At 43.4% G+C, this 23,819-nt stretch overlaps 1 protein-coding gene across 4 annotated transcripts in view; it reads left to right on the forward strand.

Moving 5' to 3' along the window:
- Positions 1–6,497: 6,497 nt before the first annotated feature.
- The window catches only part of Atp6ap2 (ATPase H+ transporting accessory protein 2), a 28,236-nt gene continuing 10,914 nt past the window's right edge, over positions 6,498–23,819 (forward strand). For 3 of the 4 annotated variants that reach the window (XM_035449889.1, XM_027433189.2, XM_027433191.2), the window contains exons 1-5: positions 6,498–6,653; positions 13,511–13,641; positions 14,852–14,983; positions 23,218–23,313; positions 23,467–23,628. In XM_035449889.1, the coding sequence (XP_035305780.1) occupies positions 6,614–6,653; positions 13,511–13,641; positions 14,852–14,983; positions 23,218–23,313; positions 23,467–23,628 (561 nt within the window). In that variant the 5' untranslated portion in view covers positions 6,498–6,613. The remainder of the gene's footprint in view (positions 6,654–13,510; positions 13,642–14,851; positions 14,984–23,217; positions 23,314–23,466; positions 23,629–23,819) is intronic. The other variant, XM_027433190.2, reaches the window with a different exon arrangement.

The following is a 23,819-nucleotide window of genomic DNA, read 5'->3' on the forward strand; positions in this document are numbered from 1 at the left end:
ATCAGGATCATAGAGGTGATAGGCAGAGGGACCACAGGTTTCCTGGTGCTTCGGATGAGTTGGTAATGAATAATTCACACGCCTTAGTGAGTCCCTCAAGTGTGTCCAACCTTTTCACACTGAGAGGCGAGATTGTCATCTACACATTTCATGTTCCAGAGTCACACAATCAAGTTATAGAGGGAAAAATTACCACCTCCCACCCCCCTCCTAAGTCTCATTTTAGGTGAGTTCACAACTTTGTGTTGGATTGCATGCATAGTTGTCCTGGGGCACATGAGGCCCACGGGTCACAGGATGAACATTCCTGGCAGAAGCTTTCCCCTTTTGGCCAGCAGGGCAGATATACAGCAGCTAGCTCTAGCTAGGAGTATGTTCTCCCAAGACAAGACTGGGTGTGGCGGATCCAGCCGTTTAGCAATCAGGAAGTTGAGACAGGAGGATGGCTTACAAATTCAAGGCCAGCTTTGGCTGTTATAGCAAGTAAAGACTGAGACCCTGCTCAATATTTAGTTAATTAATTAAAGGAGGGAAATAGGAGCTGAAAGACATTTGCCGGTAGCTTTAAATAACTGCAAAAATTGGGGAGAAAGCGAGGAAGTTTTGAGCAGGGTGATAAGGCAAAGTGCATCTAAGAGCCTATGCCAGGGGCAGCAGTATTTCCACACTGTTCAGAACCAGCCCATTGTAGGAAGGCTAGCAGACAGCCACATGTTTCCAGGAGAAGACCTGGAAAGAAGGGAAATCAGACTGTTCAAGGGGAAGAGAAATGGGAAGTCAAAGTAGTTAGGGGATAGGTAATGAGCTCCTGAAAGCAACAGGTGTGCCGCTTGGGAATCCAGTGAGTTCCTGCAGGAGCAAGCCTGGCCCCAGAGCTAGGGATATAGTTCAGTGGTGGCACACTTGCCTAGGATGGGGGAAGCCCTGGGTTTTATAGCTAGGTACTGTGGCACACATCTGTAATCTCAGCACTTTGACATGAAGATGAGATGATTAAGACCATCCTGCACTACACATCCAGTTAAGGCACCAGCCCCAACTACATTAGAGCCTGTATCAAACAAAACAGAAACAATAAAATATTGGGTCCGGGGGCACAAAAAGGGGGGAACAGACCACCAAAGTCTGAAACAGAAGCAAACTTTATTTCAAAAACAAACAAACAAACAAAACCACCACGGGGCAGAAAAAACTTACAGGGAGAGATCCGTCTTCTGAAACTGTGGCAGTGGGGGCTGGTTTGGGGCCTCTTCTTATAGTAAAATCAAGTACCAGGTGTGGTCAAAGAGTTTTTACAACCTTGATGTCAGGCTTAAAGTACATTTTAAGTGTTACACAACTTTTGCCTATAGGATGTTAGGATGTTTTCGAAAGCCTGTGGCTGATCAGCTGCATTTCGCCGTCCCGGAAAGAATGCAAGGCAGAGAGTAGAGTAACCTAAGGAGGACAGTTAAAATTAAGGGAATGCAACACAGAGGGTCCCATAGAGGCAACGCTTAGAAGCTAAACTTTGTCCGATGTACCTGCCTAGCTGGGAGGCTGGGAGGTGGGAGACAACTGTCAAAAGTTTCCCTCTGTACACAGTGGCTACCAGGGTGTCTGCTCTTAAGGAGGAAAGCGGTTGTTAAGGGTTAACAGTGGCTGCCAGCTTTATTTATTTTAAATGTGTTTGGGCTTATAATTTTTAATAAATTTTATTTAAATTAGAAACAATCTTATTTTACATACCAATCCCAGTTCCCTCTCCCTTCCATCCTCCTATCCCCCCACCACTCTCCAGGGAGGGTGAGGCCTCCCACGGATGATCATCAAAGCCTGTCACATCATTTGGAGCAGAGCCTAGGGTCTCCCCTGTGTGTCTAGGCTGACAGAGCAACCCTCTATGTGGAATGGACTCCCAAAGTCCATTCATGTACTAGGGATAAATACTGTTCCACTGCCAGAGACCCCATAGACTGCCCAGGCCTCCTAACTAACACCCACGTTCAGGGGGCCTGGTTCAGTCCTATGCTGGTTCCCCAGCTGGCTTATAAGTTTATGGTTCTATATTCCTGGACCCTTCACAAAACAAACAAGCAAACAGCCTGGCCTGTGAATCGCTGATTTTCCTCCTCACTACGTGACTTCTTTTGCATGTTCTCTTACCTCTGTGACGCCACCCTCATAAAGCTTTCAGCAGAGGCTGAATGGTGGGGCTCTTCCATCCTGGACTTGTAGCTTCTAAAACAGTATGCTATATAAACCTCTTTTCTTCATGCTCAGCCTCAAGCATCTTGTTATATGAACAGAAAGCAAAGGTACTTGACTATCAGACTGATTTGCTCTCTTTCCTATGTGACATACTAACAGAAACACCCACCCATTTGTTCCTTTGTTCTTTCTTACCTCTTCAGATAGAACATACATTTTAGTTTAGTTTCCAAAGATTCTGCATTGAGCGTACATTGCAAACACACAATATTGTACGATGAGTGCGCACACTTTCTAATCATGCGAATTTAGATATGCTCATCCTATTATGTAAAAAACTGAAACACCCACCCTATTTTTTTGATGAAGGGGCCTAAGGACTGAGGTGTAGCTCAGTACTAGAGTACATGTTATTTGTGCAAAGCCCTGGGTCCAATCCACAACACACACACACACACACACACACACACACACACACACACACACACACAAATAAACCATCATAGGTGTGGCTTACATGTGGTAAAATGCATGAGTCTTCTTTCTTATTGTGCTGGGGATGGAATCTAGGGCTTTGAGGATGCTAGATGAGTGCTTTTTTCCACTGAGTTATATCCTCAGCCACAATACACACAAATCTTAGGTGAAGAACTTGTGCCTCTGCCATGTGTATCCCCCATGTGACCACCACTCATATGAAAATGCAGAAAATTTCTGGTACCCCAGCAAATTCCCTTCAGGTCTGCCTGGCTTATCCTCAAAAACAGTGGATATTGTGTTGTCATAGTTGGATTGATTCACTGTGTGTGTGTGTGTGTGTGTGTGTGTGTGTGTGTGTGTGTGTATGTAACCATTCCAAAGCTATGAGAATCAATATCCAGTGGCTCAATCAGATGAAACACCCATGAAAACTCACCCAGGTGAGATTACCCTCTGCCTTAGTTGAGGTAGAATCAGGAAACAAAACATTTCAAGCAGAAAGATTGCAGGCTGAAAATTGAAGTTGCTGAAGAGATCACTGCAAGAGCTGGAGGAGCAACAGTTAAGGGACTGTCTCTGGTTTCAAAATCACAGGAATTCAGCTGCAGTCCAGAGATTAGGAAGCTAGGGGTGTGGCTGGATGAAAATGAGAACATGACCGTTCCTAGGTGTGGTTGAAGGAGAAGGGTTTTATTATAGGCAAGAGGGAAGAGTACAGCCAGAGGCATCTGGAAGAGTCCAGACTGTACATGGCCAGCAGAATAGACCAGGCCATGAGAGGAAAGAGATGGGGAGAGAAAGAGAGAGAAAAAGAAGAGAGAAAAGAGGGCCAAGTGGACCAAGAGAGCACATGGAAACCAAAACGCCAAAAGAGAGCCAAGGTGGCTGGTTTATATAGGAAAATGTCTCCACATTTTCAGGGTCAGCTGATCATCCCTCCTCTGTTCCTTGGTTTTATTAGGTTTTTAATTTCAATTTCTGACTCTTGAATTTTTATTAATACAGAACAATTAAGGTTAAACACATAGGGGGTGACTTGTATTTTTACTCACTTTATGGTGTCTCCTATCTTTGTTAAAGAATATTTTGGCATTTACAGAAAATTTGACAAGACAGTGCAGAGATCCCTTATATACCTCACAGCCAGTCTTTCCTATTACTTGCCCTTTTGTCACAGTTAATGATCCATTATGGATACATTATCATCAACCAAAGTCCCCCCTTTACTCAGACTGCCCTTATCTGCTGCAGGATCCCAGCCAGGATACATCAGTACATTTGCTCGTCCTGTCTCCTTAGGCTCCTCTAAGCTGTGACAGTTGCTCATTTGCCTTATTTTTTGGTGTCTTGACATTTTCAAAGAGTAGTGGATGGGCATTTTACAGCCCATCTCTTGGAATCTGTTCCATGTTTTCCCTGTGGATTGGACTGGGTATATTGGTCACTTTTGCATAACGGTGACCAAATACCTAACAGAAACAACCTAAGGGAAGAAAAGTTGATTTGGGCTCCTGGGGTCTGAGATCTCAATCCATTGTGGCAGAGAAGGCACAGTGGCAGGAGCAGCTGCATCCAAGACAGAGGCCGTAGATTTGAACCAAGCATGGATTATCACTCTTAAAGGCCTGCCTTTATGCGTGTGGTATTCATGTGTGCTAGGGTATTCACAAGTGTATGGAGGTGTCTTCGGATGCTAAAATAGGGCATCAGAAACCCCAGAGCCTGATGTGGGTATTAGGAACCAATCCTATCTCTGGTTCTCTACAATCTCTCTTAGCAGTCTCCCCAGTCCCAGCCCTAAACCCCAAGAGGGTTGAAAGGCATCCTTGTTTCCTGTCTCCCCTTAGGACAGTGGGTGGTTCTCTGGCCTTGGCTGGAACATAGTGTTGCTATTGATAAGGTGGAAGGTTTCTTTTTTATTTTCTTTCTTTCTTTTTCTTTTCTTTTCTTTTCTTTTTTTTTTTTGGTTTTTCAAGACAGGGTTTCTTTGAGGCTTTGGAGGCTGTCCTGGAACTCGCTCTGTAGACCAGGCTGGTCTCGAACTTACAGAGATCCGCCTGCCTCTGCCTCCGGAGTGCTGGGATTAAAAGCTTGTGCCACCACCTCCTGGCTGAAAAATTATTTTTAAATGATTAAAAAAATGTTCAGGGTAGTCATGACACAGTTTGTGTTTTCAAAATTAGCTGCTTTAGACACGTTGGTTCCAATATAATAATTTTACATTCCTAATAGAAAACACACCCCGTTCAGATTTCTTTAAAGTTACATTTGTGCAAATTTTGTTGGACAAAAACACAAAATTGTAAGTTGAGTTTCCTGAGGTTGAGTGAGGAGATCCGGGCTGCATTATAAATTCAGAGTGGCTCTGGTAAACAGTGCTTTCTAGAAACTGCATTGTGAGGATTTGGGGAGTGTACTTCTGATTCCAGTTCTTAGGTTAGCTAAGTTATACCTGGAAAACTGGAGGTGCTGCAACTCTTTTTGTTCTCCTTCAGTGAATTCCAAGAAGAAAACAGTCTGTAAACTGAGAATCAGTGAGCCCTTTCTTCCCCTCTGCCACATCTACCTTACATGTGTGCACTGAACCACCTTCAATGGCTCCCCATTTGTACTGAATGAATTGTAGTTCTTCTGTATACAATCCAAGATCCTAAAGAAAATGTTTTTTCTAGCTGAGGTATAGCTCAGTGTTAGAACACTTACCTAGACTATGCAAAGCTCTGGGGTTCCATCCCCAGAATTGAAAGAAGCTCTGTCCTTCTACCCTATTTCTTTGTCAAACTAAACAGTTAAAAGTTCAACCAAAGAAGGCATTCTCCCTTCCATATGTGCTACACTTTTACCTTAACTGGATCTTCTCACACCCTTCAGTTATATATTAAAATCATATTCATCTTTCAAGGTCATCATCTGGGGCATTGTTTTCTAACCACAGATGCTGTACAGTGTCACTTCTTGGCTTACATCATAGATGAGAGCCTTCGAGGTGTGGGAAGAGATGATCCTGGTCTAATTAGTATGTCTAGCCCTCATATAGCCTTCTTGAGCACTTGCTTGGATTAGAAACCAAGGGAGGAATGGATGAATAATTAATATTCTGTCGGATTACTCCTTGTAGATGGCAGTGCTTGGGGGCAGGGTTGTTCGACACAGCAAGCCTGGTCTACAGAGAGAGTTTCAGGACAGCCAAGGCTACAAAGAGAAACCGTTTTGAAAAAACAACAAAAAATCGAGACGGAATACCCAGTTGTATTTGACTTTCAGACAATGGATACTTATTTTAGTATACATAAAACAAATACTCCAGATACACTAAAAAATTATTCTTTTTGTACAACTCAAATTCAAGAGGGAGTCCTATTTAAACAGCACCTCTACTAGGCGAGCAGGAGTTCCCCCAGGCGCCAGGCTTCAACCCGACAGGTGCTCAACGTCTGTGGACTCCGTGGAGCAAAACCTAAGCTGGCCCGGAGCGTTCCATAGCTGTCATTGGCAGCGAGGGGAGGAGGCACAAGATCGGGAAAGACAGACACACAGGTCATCCCAGGCTGGACAAAGGGTCCATACCCGGGAGGTAGCTTCACAGGGGGCTCTCGAGAACCTGCAACCGGTGGGGCCACCGGCTCTTAGTGGGGCCCTACCCTTCATCTCGTGACCGGTCATTGTGGGCCGGCGGGGCGGGACCGCCCTGCTCTTAAAATCGTTGATTCCTGCTGGCAGAGAATTCCATCCATCACATTAGGCCCTGCCCCGATCCCTGACGTTTCCCCTGCTACGTCTCTCCCGTATAGCGGCGTAGTTGACGATTGGCCGAGACCTAGTCCTGGCTCGCCTAAAGGGGAGGGGCCTAGGAATCGGAACCTTCGGGAGCGCGTCACCCTGTCGGGCTGCGGCTCTCCCTCGAGTCCCAGCGTCCCTTTCTGTATAGCCCACCTCTGGTACCATGGCTGTGTTCGTCGCTCTCCTGTCCTTGCTGGTGACGGGTGAGCAGGCAGGGCGCACTGCGGGAGGAGGGCAAGGCCACCTGGGAGGCTCCGGAGCCGGCATCAGGCTTTTGAGGGAAAGCGGGTCGCCGGATGGGACCCTGTCCTCCCATCTGCCGGATCACTCCTTCCCGGTTCAAGGCCCTTCGGAGGACTGGTGTTTCTCAATAACCTTAGAACCACAGCCCACTATCAAGAAGGGAAGGTCGGCCAAAGACTTAGCCGCCATAGGCTGCTGCCTCGTCTCCCCCCACCCCCTTCATTTCTAATGATGTTATTAACAATGGATAGAACCTTGCACCCCACATATTTGGCTCCATCATATATTGTATATATACATTTCGGGATGCAAAGTTGAGTATTAGTTTTTTATGATTGTTTCTTCAGGGCACGCAGTATTGATCTCAATTCCTAATTTGAAGGATTCGGAGACTAGGGTGTGAGTCATGCCTTTAGGGTCACATGTCAAATACATTGTAGCTTTCTTAGTGGAACTTCGGTTCTCTAACATGGAACAAGAAGAATGGAAATAAGCTAACATTTGGCCTGTGGCTTGTGAATCATGTGGTAATACATTTCTCTTTACAGTAATCATTAGAAGAGAGTTTCCTCATTTTGCAGTTATAATTTAAGCCAGTATGTCATGGGGAGTGTATAACAAAAGCTAGATTGGAAGGCAGATCAGTTGAGTTCCAAGTAGTGAGTATGTTTCCATCATATGTGCTATGGCACAGGGAATGCTGTGTGACAACTTGGGAGTAGTGGGGCTGAGACTGGAGTTGCAGACAGTAGGGAACAAGAAGTCAAGTGGAGCCAGGGGTAATGGCTCATACCTTTAATTCCAGAAGTCTGGAGGCAGAGGTAGGCAGATCGCTCACTGAGTTTGAGGCCAGCCTGGTCTACAGAGTGAGTTCCAAGACAACCACACAGAGAAACCCTGTCTCGAAAAACCCTAAAAAGGAAAAAAAAAGTCAAGTGGAGAACAACTTCGAGGAATGGGTGTTTTGTGGCAAGGATACCTCATGCCTGTGCTGTGTGAGATGTTGGGAAGTCCTACCTTTGGAATAGCAGTTGAAGGGAAAAAGACTAGTGATGTTTTTGAAAACCAAAGCTCTCCACCCCTGGAGGTGCCCAGCGTTCCTTGTTAATAGTTGTAATTATTTCCAGGCCTCCAAAGTCTTGGGGTCTTTTTCATTTCAGTTGTTGGCTCTGCACAGGCCATTCTGATTTATTCATCAAGATACTTGGGGGATTTTCGAAGCCCTTGGTAAGTGCTTGCCACAAAAGCATGAACCCTAGCCCTCATATAAAAAGCTGGGTATAGTGGGTGTGTGCTTATAATCTCAGGGCTGAGGAAGTGGAGACAGGGGGGCTCACTAGAAGTTCCTTGATGGCTACTGTAAGCCTAATGGATGAGCTTCATGTCCCAATGAAAGACCCTGTCTGAAAAACTAGGTGGACAGTTCCTGAGAAAAGACATTGGAGAAGGTGTCCGTGGCACATGCCTTTAATTCCAACACTTGGGAGGCAGAGGCAGGTGGATCTCTGTGAGTTCAAGTTCAGCCTGGTCTACAGAGCGAGTTCCAGGACAGCCTCCAAAACAATACAGAGAAACCGTGTCTTGGGAAAAAAAGAATTACCTGAAAAGACATTGGAGATTGACCTTGGATTCCACACGAATGCATATACATACATGTGCGCACACACACAAATATATGTTGGGAGAATTCTTTTGTTTTAATTCAGTTTTCAAAGTTAAAAACAAAGTCTTCCCATTGACACTGTGGTTAGCTGGGCATCTTTTTAAATTTCATGCTTTAATATCATATGTGACATCTTTTGAAGTCCAGGGTGGCCTCGAACTCAGAGATCTGCCTGTCTCTGCCTTCTGAGTGCCACTGTGTTCAGCTCTACGACATTTTTGAGTCAATGAGGTTTAGGGTTTTGGTTTGGTTTTTGTCTAAGATAAAATAATTGCTTCTCTATGTGGTTTGGGCATGCTGTCCTTGCTAAAATGGTCTAGTTCATATAACCATCTGGGCTTCTGCATTGCTGGGTCTTGTCAGGTATACAGTATTATTTTCCACAATGACTAAGTGTGATTTAGTGGAAAACATCTTTAAGAGCCCTGATTTCACTGTTTACTTTAAAACAATGTTAGGGAACTTGGGCTGTGAGTACCATGTTCTGAGGCACATTTGAAAGAGTTCAGGTATTTTGCCTGGAGAAGAAGGACCAAGAGCTAACACATGGAATTTGTAGAGATGTGATGTAAAGGAGGGAGCTGGTTTGGGTAACTGATATCCTCGAGAACAGATGTAGCCTCCACCCCCTTTTTTAAAATTGGTTGATTCCAGCCACCTTTTATAGAAGCTCACTGCGAAAGACAGTGGAGTTCTCCAAGAGAGAGGCACTAACTCTCAAACCCAGACTGGAGAGGCTTAAGGAACTTTCCCCAGGGAGGTGCCTCCCAAGAAAAACATGTGAAAGGTTCAGGTGGGGAAGGTAGAAGAGCTTGTGCATGGGAGCACAGAGAGACAGAGCTGGAGAGCAGAGAGTTTGTTGAGATCTCAGAAATCAGGTTAGTGACATGTCTAGGGCACATTTTGCATTTCCCTGCCAGGCCCTAGGAGGTGAGCACAGATGTTTAACAGATTTGTCTGTTGAAACTATGAAGAGAAAGCTGGACCTGAGGGTGGTATGACAGGGTAAGAGGCAGCCAGCTGTTGCAAACCTGGTGAGGGACAGACGTGGTGGTGGGGATTCAGGAAATAGGTATGAAAAAGAGCAGCTGAAAGCAGTGGCTGCTTGCTATGGTGCTGCAGAAGGATTTAAAGAGGTTCAGGCAGCTGAGTGGAAGAGAGACTGCAGAAGTCTGGAAACTCGTGAATCCAGGCTCAAAGCAGTGAGACCTAGGAGGAAATGTTGAGTGTGTAGGCCTGAGACTGGGGGAGATCTGGAGTGGGAGCACACAGATCTGGGAGCTGGCAGTGTTTTCAGCCTCAGGGTATATGGACTCGAGTCAGGGAGCATGACACAGAAATAGGTCCTCTGATCTTTCAAGTGGAGTATGCTGTAAGATTCAGTTGAATACTGGGAGAATGTACTAGAATTTCAATGTATGTCTTCTTTTTTTAATCCTTTTATTTTATTTAAATAGGAATGGTCATGTTTTAAGCTTGGGTTTGTATCCTGATTGCATTGGGAAGAACATTATAAGTTGCTTTCTATGTGTGTTTGGAATACAGCACAGATTGGTAACCAATTATCGTGCACACGTACCGTATTTATTATATAGACAGGTAGATGTGTGGGCTACTTTCCACTTTTATGTTACAGAGCTGATCTCCAAACCTGGCAACACAGCTATAAAGAACGAATAGAACACAGCAGCAAGTCAAAGGAATTAGAAGACCAGGGACTTTGTCTTTATCGAGGCCAAGATGGGATTTCAAAGAGGGCCTTGCCAGCGACAAATGTGTGAGGAAGTTATGGAATTAAGGGCTGAGAATTGTGTTTTAGGGTTTGGCACGCTGTTTCAGTGGTGTGGACAGAGACTGGGGACCAAACAAAGCAGGCAGCATGAGATGAAGTAGAACCTGGGTTCCTCCCCTGAAGGGAAGCATATTTGATTTAGAGATGCTTTTGTTTTTCGAAGACACTGGTAGGGGTTTGCTGGTTCTGGGTTTAGAATGGCAGCACCTAGGACTTGTTTTTGTGCTCATGGGAGGGAGAAATTGGTAGTTCCAGGTGTGGCTTCACTCACTCAGCAACTCAACAGCATTTCCCGAATAGTTGTGTGTCGGGCTCTCCTCAGCCCTTGGGAATGTATGAACAAGACACACTGACATCCCTGCCTTCCAGTAGCTTAGATAATACAGGGACATCTTGTTAATGCCTACCTCCATGTAGTCACTTATCTGTTGATATGTATCTATCAAAAATCTGGATTAATAAATGGTAAGTGAGTAATTTCTTAGGAGAATGAATGAAAGTCTGGAGGAAAGCTGAGCAGAAGATTGTGTTAGATGAGGTATTCTTTTCTCATGACTAGAGGTATAGAGACATGGCTTTCGATAAGAACAAGCAGGTGACCTGGAATCTCTAGGCTTTCTCTCTGAAGCTGGGGTTATCTGGAGACTGAAGGGATGGAAGCCTAGGAAGCTGGAGGCTAGGAAGCCTCGTTCAGTTCAGAACAAGGGAAGGTTTTTCAAAGAATGAGAATGCTAGGACAATGGAACTGACCTAATTGAGGTGGCATTCACCCATCACTGGTGGCACTGAAGGACAGCTGTCTGGCAGACATCCCTGAGATGTGATGCATGCAGTGTGCAGAAGTTTGGACAAGATCACCTTTCTTGTGACCCTGACTCAGGGTTTCTGAGCAGTGGGCTAGTAAAGGAGTATTGCGAAGCTGCTATGACTCTAACCACAAAGGTGAGGCCATTATGTCATGGCAGCTCATGGGGGTTGAAGGCGTGGGGCCACATCTCAGAACAAAGCTTCTATCTCCAAGGCCAGATAGATTCCTGAAAGGTGTACATGCTTGGAAAGTCTCAGCTTCTTGCCTATCTCCCAGCCTTTCCAGACTAAGGCTGCCTGTCAAGGTGCCTGAGGTATTATATTTTGAATTTGCCCTGAAGGCTCTGTGCAGTATTGCTACTGGGTAACAGACCAAGATGTCTGTTGGTTACAGACACCACCATTCCATTCTGCTAAGTTTTTTCACTTGCCTTCAGCTGAAAGTTGAGAAACCCTTGCTCTGGCCCTGGGCTGAACTGAAGTACTGACTGCTCCTTCTGCATGTGCATGAGCCTGGGGCCTTTTATTTACTGTCAACACTGCAAAACCAAAACACTGACTGTTGTTGCTTCCTACTTCACTCACATAGCATAGGCTTAAGCATGTCTTTCTTGAGGTCAAGGGAGTAACAGTGACGCCTTACCAAAGCCTCTCTTTCCACGGTAGGCAGACCTGGCCAGGATTGATTGCTTTTGGACTTGGAACTCATCCCCCCTCCCTCCCAGGAACACAAAAGTTTCCATTAGCTACTTGTTCTGGGGATATGGCTCAGAGGTGGGGTGCTTACCTTAGCACAAGCTTCAAGCTTCGGAGTCCATCCCCAGCACCACGAAGACAAAGCAGAGTACTCAAACAATGGTGAAGAAGCAAATACTCCATCCTTAGGGGAAGCCCTTAAAGCAGCCCCTTTTCTTCTGGTCCTTGACTTTTAGCTGTAGATGCCATATACTCTCAGTAGTTAGTACAGGGTACCTTTGTTCATCTTCCTCATGTGTCAACTGAAAACACTATCCCTGGACTTAGTTTTCTGAAGACTGAAACGTTTTATGTCCCAACTTGTAGGTAATACATGCGCACGTGCCTACACACACACACACACACACACACACACACATCCTTGACAATCCTCATTTTACTACGTTGCCTATGAAGCATAAGGAAATGTGCTGTATCCTAAAATATACTAACCTGTAAAGATGTACTGGCCTGTCTTAAAGTGAAATAGGAATGTCATACATTTGCATATTATAGAAAAGTCTAGGCAGAATAACTCAAAGATTTCAGGTTCCCTTCCTTTTTAATAGCAGGGCTTTGGCTTTTTTGCTTTATCATTTCCTGAGAACTGTCACTGAAAATTAATTCTTGCTAAACTGTTACATTCCCTTGTTAAGGGCCATCTGAAGGAGGGTATCTACATCATTAGTAAAACCCTCTCTCACTCCTCCAAGGCTCAGAGAACATTATGGAAGAGAGGGCAAAAAGCATGTGAGAGCCTGGGGCTGGAGAGAGAAGCTCAGCAGTTAAGAGCACTCACTGCTCTTCCAGAGGACCCAGTTCCCAGCACCTACACGATGGCTCATAACCATCTGAAACCCCAGTTCTAAGGGATCTGACACCCTTTATTGACCTGAGTGCACCAAACATAAACATTCATTCAAGCCAATACGCATAAATGTATAATAAACAAATACATAAAAATAATGTAAGAACCAGCAGAAGAGCAGAAGGGCTGTTGTGGAACACTGTGTTCCACGCATGACATGATCACAGCAGTCTTGAACCCACAGGAGCTGTAATTAGATGCACAAGATTGGGCCCATCAACTTCCTGCTATGTACTGTGGAGGGCTCATGAAGCCTCACTGTTCCCTGAGGATTTATAGGCAGTTAGCAGGAGTCTCATGAGGCCCCACCCATCCCTGAGGAGCTGTAAGCAGTTAATGGTTGCAGGGGCAGGGGATTTTCTTGGCCTAACCACTAGTAAGGTACCCATACACCTGTAAATAATCCTTCACTCTGCTCCTGTCTGCAGACCTTATTAAATTCATTGGTGCTTCACTTCCCTCCAAAAGACATGAAAATAGAAAGGAAACTAGTTAAAAGGAGGAAGGAAGGGGGTGAGTGGGAATGGGGGAGGTGAGAGGATAATGGGTTAATATGATCTATAAAAATGAAAGTTATTATACAGAAAGAGCTAGTTGCTAATTTAAAGTTTTAGCACATACACCCTATTCCAACAGAATATATGTACTTAGATTCTTAGAGTGATATTTTGGGGAAAATTGTTGATGGTATTCGGAGTACAGCTCCAATCTGGAACTAGCTATTTCACGTCTGCCGCAGCTCGTGTGCCTGTGCCATGAAGACTTGGCGCTGCATCTCTAGCATCCTGCCCTAGATTTCTCCATGTTTGCGATTCAGTCTTTTGTCCAAGCATAATTTAGCATGCTCAGCCAGTGAAGAATGGGGGAAATGTATTATGATTAATAACCTTCGATGTTGCTATGAAAGATTTATAACGATGATACTTCATTTACCAATCTGTTTTCTCCTCAGGTGTTTTAGGGAATGAATTTAGCATATTAAGAACACCAGGGTCTGTTGTTTTCCGAAATGGAAATTGGCCTATACCAGGAGATCGAATCCCAGACGTGGCTGCATTGTCCATGGGCTTCTCTGTGAAAGAAGTATGTGTACTTAAAAAAACATTTTTATTGATTTCCTCCTATAGTCAAAGAGAGCAACAAACACACAGGTACCTTTGCCACAGATTATAAAACTTAACAGGCTCATTGGTATGTGGGGTAAGTGCTTCTGAAACCAAGTGTTCATACATCATTATCAATAGAACTATGCATTCATCATTGTGAGAACCTTTATGTGTATGGATGCATTTACCTAGTATGTCAAGTATATTTTTAGTTTTAATTGACATGTAGTACTTTACATATTACAGGTGTGCTGCTATTAATAGGCTGTGTCTTATTTTTTAGTGCAGGAAATAGATTTGCTACAAATGCTAAAATGCCTACATATCTTATCTGAGGGTAGAATAATGCAGCCAGTGGCTGTGTTTTCCTAGAATGACACTGTGGCCTGTGGCAGTCCCTGGCTACTGATGGAACCGTAGTACAAGGGCCTGGATCCATTCACTCCAAGAGGCCTGAAGCACAGAGCTTAGGAGGAGGAGAGGCTACTTGCTGTCTTGCTGTTACACTCTCTTGCCATATTAAGTTGGCTGCTGGTGTCATCAGTCACTTCTAGACCCCAAGCACTCTCAAAACGCACAGCTCTGCTTGGGCACTGCTCGGCTTTGGGCTACAGGTACAGCCCATGAGCTCCAGTTCCTTTGGACAACCAGAGTGAACAGGATTGGATGTTTACACTGAAGGGTGAAATTTGTACCTAGTTCTCTACAAGCTTAAATTTGACCACAAATGGAGGTTAGAATAAGCTTCATAAATAATTATTAGTAAAGCAACATGAGTCACTATTAAAGGAATTTGATGTATAAAGTGCTTTGTAGAGAACATTTTGACAGTTCTTGCTGCAAGGTAAAAGTGTTACTGTGCATAAAGGAAAAACTGATGCAGGGAAGAGAACAATAATTCAGTCTGGAAAATGCAAAGCACATGGGTTTTGCTCACTCACTTGCTTTTCACACACAACTTGGGAGTGAACTTTCTGGTATGTATAATTTAAGAAAGTGAAGAAGGCAGACATCCATGCTACTGCTTTGGGCGATTGTAGCTGTTGCTTTAATGAGATGTGTATTTCCCCTTTGAATGTCCCGGCCCGTGTCATGCCAGAACCCCTTCACTCTGTTATTAGATGTTGCTGGGGAGACACTTTCCATACTTGAGAATTAAGCACTGTTTTGTGCTTTTCAAAATTTAGGACCTATCGTGGCCAGGGCTTGCCGTGGGTAACCTATTCCACCGGCCACGGGCTACCATTATGGTGATGGTGAAGGGAGTGGACAAACTGGATCTCCCCGTGGGCAGTGTCATCTCCTACCCTTTGGAGAATGTGAGTATTTCTTATATAAACTGGGGGATTAGAAACTTCCTCTGTCAGCATGAATGCAAATGATGTCTGCCTAGTAGTGTAGACAGCTCCCAAGATGATTAGTCTTATTATTCTCTTGACTATTAGCTCAATATTACCTATGCAGTCTTATCCCAGTTTCTCCATTGAGCGCGCGCGCATGCGTACGTGTGATTTCAGTCTCTGTATCCTTTGAACTGGCTCTACTATCTTGCTTGTTTTCTCATTTAAAAAAAATGAAGTATATTCTAAACACACCTCTTTTTTTAGTGCAACTTTTCTAGAACATAATTTACTTTTAAATTCTTTTGAAAGTATCTTTTTACAAACAAACAAAAAAATTCCATGGTGGTTGTATGCTTACTAGAAGTTGGCCATGCACTGTGTAGGAGAGTTCTAAGTTAAGAGATACACCTCCTGTTACTTTTCTATTGCTATGATGGACTGCCACAACCAAGTCCATGTATAGAAGGGAAGGTTGGGGGGCCTATGGTTCCAGAGGGATGAGTTTGTGATGGCAGGGTGGAGGCATGGTGACTGCAGCAGGAAGCTGAGGGCTCTCAAATTGAGAGCTAAAGCAGAGTGAGCAAATTCAGAAAGGCCCAAGTCTAAGCTGTCCAAGGCCACCTCCAGTGACATACTACTTCCAGCAGGATAACAAAAAGGAAGTGCCATGAGCAGGAGCTGCCGCTGAAATTTTATTCTCTGCACAAGGCTGGGGGCCATAAAATGCTTCCTTCCATTTGCTCTTGGGAAGAAGACTGCTAAAACTACAACTGCCTCAGAAGGGCTGGCTTGCCCTTCTTCGTTGTGAGGCCCCAAGAGTCACCAGAAAAAAGTCAGAATTAGAGGGTTAGAGGGGTTCCTTCCAAACCCAAATAATCTACCCTTGTGGGGGAAGGGTCACCTCCACAACCAGGGCTCCTTTGATTGAAAATCCAAGGTGAGCTGGCCATGGCGATGCAGACCTTTAATCCCAACACTCAGGAGGCAGAGACAGGCAGATCCATGAGTTGAGGCCAGCCTGGTCTATGGAGAGAGTTCCAATATAGCCAGGGCTACACAGAGAAACCCTGTCTCAAAACAAAAAAAAGAAAGAAAGAAAGAAAGAAAGAAAGAAAGAAAGAAAGAAAGAAAGAAAGAAAGAAAGAAAGGGAAAAGAAAATTGAAGGTGAATTGAATTTGCAACTTGAAGAAAAAAAAAACACAATAAAACAGGTGTGGTAAACAGGTCATTCCCCTGGACCTAAGGCTAGCAGATCAATCTCACAGAAATTTGCAAATGCATTAAGATTCAAGATATAGTGGAATGGTGTGGCCTAGGTCCCATCCCCAGCACTGCAAAAATGACATCAAAACACATACATAAAAACTGGAACTTAAAGGTTTACTATGAAGCAATTATAGGACATTTTTGAAGGCGGTATTTTTGTTTATATTGTAATTCAATTTATATTTAAATTAACTTGTAATTAAATTTATAATATATATTGTGATTTTTTAAAACTCATTTGTTAGCTATATTTTTTATCGACAAACGTGTGAGTTCTTTTTCAATAATTACTGTTTTAGTTTTTAATTGCATTATGTTGTAAGCTGATCTGTGTGATGCTCACTTTGGGAAAATTTTTTCATACTTTACTGTGATCCTGTTTCCAAGTACATGTGGCATGCTTACAGAAACAAAACCATGCGGTCTGGAAATGGATTCATAGCTCAGTCATAGAGTGCTTACCTAGCATGCATGAAGCCTAGGCCCAATTCACACACACACACACACACACACACACACACACACACACACACACACACACACACTGGATTCATAGCTCAGTCATAGAGTGCTTACCTAGCATGCATGAAGCCTAGGCCCAACACACACACACACACACACACACACACACACACACACACACACACACACACACACACACACACACACACACACACACACACACACACACACACACACACACACACACACACACACACACACACACACACACACACACACACACACACACACACACACACACACACACACACACACACACACACACACACACACACACACACACGGCCATGAACTCGACCACAAGGCAAACCTGAACACACAATAAAGAACCAGTATCTGTAAAATCATAACCTTGGGCAGCTGAGGCAGGAGCAGTGCTGCAAATTTGAGGTCATTCTGGGCTACATAGAGAGTTTGAGGCAAGTGTGGGTGGCATAATGAGACCCTGTCTCAAAAACACCAAAACCCCATGTATTTGGGTCAGCATTCCCTTTCCCTGTTCACCCCCCCTCCCCCCCCCACATCATCCTGCTCCTGACTTGTGTGAAATGAACTTCCTTAGATCCCACATATCAGTGAGATCATGTTATTTGTTCAGCACCAGGATTAGTTCACTTAACATAATGTTCTGACTTACCCATGTTGTCACAAAAGACAAGTCTAGCTGTGTGTCATCCGCCCAGACTTCCCGTGGCCCTTTGAGAGCTACAGGTATTTCTACTGTGTGTATATGCTGCATCTTCTCTTTCTTTTCTGTTTCACTACTGGGTTAGAACCTAGGATGGCTTGTACACTAGGCAAATACTCTACCACTGGCCTGTACCCCCAGCCCTAGAACATTTTCTTTGTCCATTTTTTTGTTTTGTTTTTTTAAATAGAAACAAACTTCTTTTACATGTCAATCCCAGTTCCCTCTCCCTCCCTCCTCCATGCCCCCCAACAACCCCTTTCTGCTCCCCAGTGAGGGCGAGGCCTTCCATGGGGGATCTTCAAAGTCTGTCATATCATTTGGAGCAGGGCCTAGACCCTCCCCTGTGTGTCTAGGCTGAGAGAGTATCCCTCTTTGTGGAATGGGCTCCCAAAGTGCATTCCTATACTAGGGATAAATACTGATCCACTACCAGAGGTCCCTTAGATTGCTCAGACCTCCAAACTGACATCCTCTCACAGGGGGTCTGGAACAGTCCTATGCTGTTTTCCCAGCTTTCAGTCTGGGGTCCATGAGCTCCCCCTTGTTCAGGTCAGCTGTTTCTGTAGGTTTCACCAGCCTGGTCTTGACCCCTTTGCTCATCACTCCTCCTTCTCTGCAACTGGATTCCAGTTCAGTTCAGTGTTTAGGCTGCTGGATGAAGTCTCTAGGATGGTGTATAAGGTTGTTAACAAATCTCATTATTGGAGAAGAGCATTTAAGGTAGCCTCTCAACCACTGCTTAGATTGATAGTTGAGGTCAAACTCGTAGATCTCTGGACATTTCCCTAGTGCCAGAATTCTCTTTAAACCTATAATGGCTCCCTCTATGATGGTATCTCTTTTCTTTTTCTCCTCTATTCTTCCCCTGACTAGATCTTCCTGCTCCCTCATGTCCTCCTCTCCCCTCCTCTTCTCCCCCTCTCTTTCTCCTAGCTCCCTCTCCCCTTCCTCGTGCTCCCAATTAGCTCAGGAGATCTTATCCCTTTCCCCTTCTCCAGGGGACCATGCATGTCTCTTTTAGGGTCCTCCTTGTTTCCTGGCTTCTCTGGCGGTGTGGATTGTAGGCTGGTAATCTTTGTCCATTGTTTAAGGACACTGTTTGCTTTCATATCTTTACTATTGTGACTAGTGCTGCAGTGAACATGGCTGCATAGTAGATTTCTTTAGCATACTGATTTCTGCTTCCTTTAGATAGCTAGAGACATGACTCGGGGCTTAAGAACATTGCTGCTCAGGCTGGAGAGATGGCTCAGAGGTTAAGAGCACTGACGGCTCTTCCAGAGGTCCTGAGTTCAATTCCCAGCAACCACATGGTGGCTTACAACCATCCATTATGCGATCTGGTATACATAATAAATAAATAAAATCTTAAAAAAAAAAGAATATTGCTGCTCCTGCAGAGGACTGGCTTCAGTTCTCCCATCACTCCCAATAGCTTACAACACCAGTTCCAGATGATCCTGTACCCTCTTCTGGCTTTGTCAGGCACCTGTGTACACGTTAGATGTATATGCATTCAGGCCCCTCCCCCACATACACATAAAATGTAAAAACATAATAATAGACCTTTAGATATATCTCTAGACGTAACATTACTGAAGCATGCTTGAGTGATGTAATGCCCAGAATGAGGGTGATTATAATAAACAAAAATATCATTTGGTTTGCTTTCTGTTGCTGTGATAAACACCATGACCAAAAACAACTTGGAGGAGGAACAGGCGTATTTCAGCTTATAGCTTACAAGCCATTGGGAATCAGGGCAAGATCTGAAGCAGCCAGAGCCTGGTTACTGGCTTGCTCAGCTTGTTTTGTTTATACAAGCCAGGCCTACCTGTCCAGGGGTGGTACTGTCCACAGTAAGCTGGGCCCTCTCACATGAATCATTAATCAAGAAAATGCCCCACAGACATGCCTATAGGCCAATCTAATGGCAGCATTTGTTTTCAATCAAGGTTCCCTCTTCCCAGATGGCACTAGCTTGTATCAAATTGGCAGAACACTAACCAGCATAAATATAGTGCACATTTTTAAATTGCATATTAGATTTTAAATGTTTTCACCACACAAAACAGAAATGTCCTCATTTCTATTGTGAACCAAAAGAGCAAGAAGAGAAAAACAATGATTGTATAGTATAAAGCTAGACTGAAAAAAGTAATTCACATAGTCAAAAGAGTGAATGGTCACTGGTTGAATGCAAATCCTGAAAAGTCCCGGTGTAACTGTTGGAGGTGGGTGGAGTGATCGAAACAGCATGGGTGGGGCAGAGAGTAGGCTGTGGTTGGTGATAAGGGAAATGCTAACTTCATTTTTTGGGTAGCGGATGGTAAATGGATGATGCCCAAAGTGGAAAAATCAAGATGAAGTAAGAAAAATGTTTTCTTTAGAGAGATAGAGGCAAAAACTAAAGGAAACCATTGAAGGGACATGAAAATGAATGCCTCAGAGGAATGGGAAATGAAAAGTCTCAAAGAGCTATTTCTCTTTAAACCACACTGTACAACTCTTGAACAGCCATTTTTCAACCAGGAAAATGTAATTGCGATATAATCCTAAATACTTGATGAGTTAAAGAGGGAGGAAATCACCAGAAATTTCTAAATTACTTAGAACTGAATAATGATAAATGTTCAGTATATTTAAAAACTGCACAGTACAGTTGAAGTGGTCTGAAGCGGAGCTTACAGCCGTGAATGCATGAACCTGCATTTAGATTTCTAAGTTTGGACATTAATGAGCTAAAGAAAGCAGAAAAGTTTTCAGAGTAAATGCAAATAAAGTAGGAAGAGAGAACAATAAAGATCAAATGGTAGATCTTTTCGCCAGGACTATTTATTTCTCTATGTGGTTTCTGTGAAGATCACCATGTATTTCATTTATGTATAAATGTAGAAAATCCGGGACACCATTTAAAGCTTAATAGCATAGATAAAACCACAAATTTGTTTTTTGAGTCAAGATCTCATGTAGTCCAGGTTGGCCTTGAACTCTGTGTTGCCAAGGCACATACTGCCAGTGGATGTGGAGCTAGGAATGGAACCCAGGTCTTCATGTATAATAGTGTCTAATAAGCACCTTACCACACTGAACATTTTGAAGCAGACTAGCCTCACTTTACATGAGCGGGAGCTATGACAAACGCTCACTTTATTAATTGACCTTGCTCGGCTACCTGGAATTTTCTTGGAAGAAAATGGAGAGATAGAAGGCTCAGAGAACAAAGCCCACACAAAAATCTAAAGGCAGAACTACCTTCTAATTCTACTTGGCAAGGCTTCCTTTTGTCAGCTAGTTGTAGTTTCAAGTGATACTGATGGAGAAATTCTTGGACAAACATGCATAGCTGCCTAAAACAGTGTGGGAAAAGTCACCATGTTCCAGTCACCCAGGCTTTTTACCCTTTGAGCTTAGCAGTCTATATAATTCTTTTTCCTTCCCAATCTGATATTTAACTCATTCATTAGCTTCTCCAGGTTGATTGCTCCAGGCATATCCTTCAGTCATTAACTTTCCTCAACCCAAGTGCTGCTCCATTAAATCAGTGGTTCTCAACCTGTGGATCTCAACCCCTTTTGGAGGTTGAATGACCTTTTCACCGGAATCACCTAAGACTACTAGAAAACACAGATGTTTACATTACGATTCATAACAGTAGCAAAATTATAGGTGTGAAGTAACAACAAAAAAATTATAACATAGTTGGAGGTCACCACGACATGAGGAACTGTACTAAAGGGTCACAGCATTAAGGAAGGTTGAAAGCCACTGCACTAGGTGAAATGAGGTGTTTCCACCCAAACCTGAGGAGGTGAGTGTTCACAAAAGGCAGGCACTTGCAGAGGCTGGTGACAACATGCTTTTGCAAGCTTGATTGCCCTTCCTCCTCTCTAGTTACCTGTGACCTCATTTTAGAAGTTTGGGAAGAGTTAGTATGCATCTTGATTAAGATAAAAGCAACATGTCTGTTCTAGTCATAGAATCCTGAAATTGATGCTTCAGTTTGGATACTGGTATTTCATCCGTAAGGTTTCTTTACTTACCTTCATTTCTGCCTGCACTGCTTTGGCATTCATTTGCTGCTTATACAGTAACCCTTTAAGTAGTAAACGGAATTACTGGAAGAAAAGTCAGCGAGATAATCTCCATTAAAACAAAACCATTGGGTACAGTGTAATTCAACCACTTGGGAAGTGGAGGCAGGAGGTTCACAAGTTTGAAGCCATGTAATGAAGCTACATAACAAGTTTGATGCCAGTTTGAGCTACTGCTCATTTAAAAATGGGATACTACTGCTTTAAAAAAATCTTTTGTGTTTGAGTGTATTGTCTGCATGGGTGCATCATGTGCATGCCTGGTGCCTGTGGAGGCCAAAGGAGGGCATCTGCCTCTAAGTGGACTCTGGGAATCAAACCTCTGGGAGAGCTAGTGCTTTTTTTTTAGCCTCTTGTTCTTTTAATACTGTAAGATCAGAGGTACTGGGATTAAAGGTGTGCGCCACCACAACCTGGCTTGTAATATCAGAAGTAAAATACTTTTTGAGAGAAAATTTTTGAATGTACTTTTTAAAAATAGAGTAGAACAAAAACAAATGTAGCATAGCATAGACATCCCCATTTTAGTGACCCCAAAAGCTAAAGGGGGGTGCTTTAGGGCATTGCTGGTATTCTGTGTCTTAATCTAGTTGGGTTAGGAGAGTGCACCCATTTGTAAATGCTTGTTAATCTCCTTACTCCAGGGTTTATATACTGTAGTATATGTATGTTGCACTTTAATATAGTCAAAGGGCTAGAGAAATGGCTCAGCAATTAAGAGCACTGGCTGTTTTTGCAAAGGACCTGGGTTTGATTCCCAGCACCCACATAACAGCCAGCTCACAATCATGTTATTCCATATTCAGTGTCCCTCCTCTGGCTTCCTCCAGCCTCAGGCACACAAATGGTACACAGACAAAAATACCCATACACATTCAATAATAAAATAAAAAAATTTAAAATTCAAGCTAAAAAGCAGCCGTTGGGGCCAGCAAGAAGGTTCAGTGAACAATGGCACTTTGCCTTGCAAGCCTGGCAACTCAAATTCGAGCCTCAGAACCCATATAAAGGCAGAATTCTCTGGCAATTCTGTGTGTGTGTGTGACGGCATATGCATACATCAAATAATAATTTTTAAGTCTTTTGATAGGGCTGGGGAGGTGGCTTAGTAGGTAAAGGTTTAAGAGAGAGAAAGACCATAAAGTTGAGTGGGTAGCAAAGTGGATACAATCTGGAAGGAGTTTGGGGAGGGGGAAAAAAAACGTGATCAAAATATATTGTCTGAAAAAACATCACAAAAAAATTGCTGGTGATTTAGTGGAGCCATAAAGAAGAATGAAAAATCATGTCATTTGCAGAAAAAGATGAGCAGAACAAGAAGTGGGAGTGTTAAGCAAAACAAGCCAGATTCAGAAAGTAAAATATTACGTTTTCTCTCATGTAGAAAGCAGACTTCAAAAAGAAAACGAGACAGGCAAAAGGTGAAGAGGGTAGGATGGTAGAAGATGGCCTCATGTTCAAAGTGTATATGGGAGCATGGACTTCATGATGAAACCTACTAATATGCAATTACTATATACCAATAATAATGAAAAATGCTTTTTCCTGCTGCGAGCCCTCTTGCTTATACTGTCTGCATGACTTTTCTTTCCGCTTTATTTCAAACAATAATTGCACTTTTACTCTTGCATTTCAGGCGGTTCCTTTTAGTCTTGACAGTGTTGCAAATTCCATTCACTCCTTATTTTCTGAAGAAACTCCTGTAGTTTTGCAGTTGGCTCCCAGTGAGGAAGTAAGTAACAAAGTTTTTATTTAAGATCCTTATAAAGAAGTGTTACTTAATGACAATTTTAAAGTAATTATATGAAAAAATCTATACAAAGTCTGTAGGTTGGAATAAATCCATAGCAGGCAGTTAACCCAGAGTTCTGGATTCTTCTTGTAGAGAGTGTATATGGTGGGAAAAGCAAACTCCGTTTTTGAAGACCTTTCAGTCACTTTACGGCAACTACGTAACCGCCTGTTTCAAGAAAACTCTGTTCTCAGCTCTCTTCCCCTCAATTCTCTGAATAGGAATAATGAAGTAAGTGGTTCAGTTGTTGAATGGGTAAGTGAATGTCATTATTAAATTCCCATTCCACATGCTACTTGAAACTTTAGCAAGACTGAAAGTTGTAGAGAATGAAAACCTGGTCACATTTACTGCTGGGATACATTCTTCCTTCTGGTGGCATAGGAGAATGAACACCTTTTCTGAGTTGCACTTTTTGGCGGGAGGTTGGTTTTTTTGAGACAGGG

This window comes from Cricetulus griseus, chromosome X (assembly GCF_003668045.3).
Source record: "Cricetulus griseus strain 17A/GY chromosome X, alternate assembly CriGri-PICRH-1.0, whole genome shotgun sequence".
Lineage (NCBI taxonomy): Eukaryota > Metazoa > Chordata > Mammalia > Rodentia > Cricetidae > Cricetulus > Cricetulus griseus.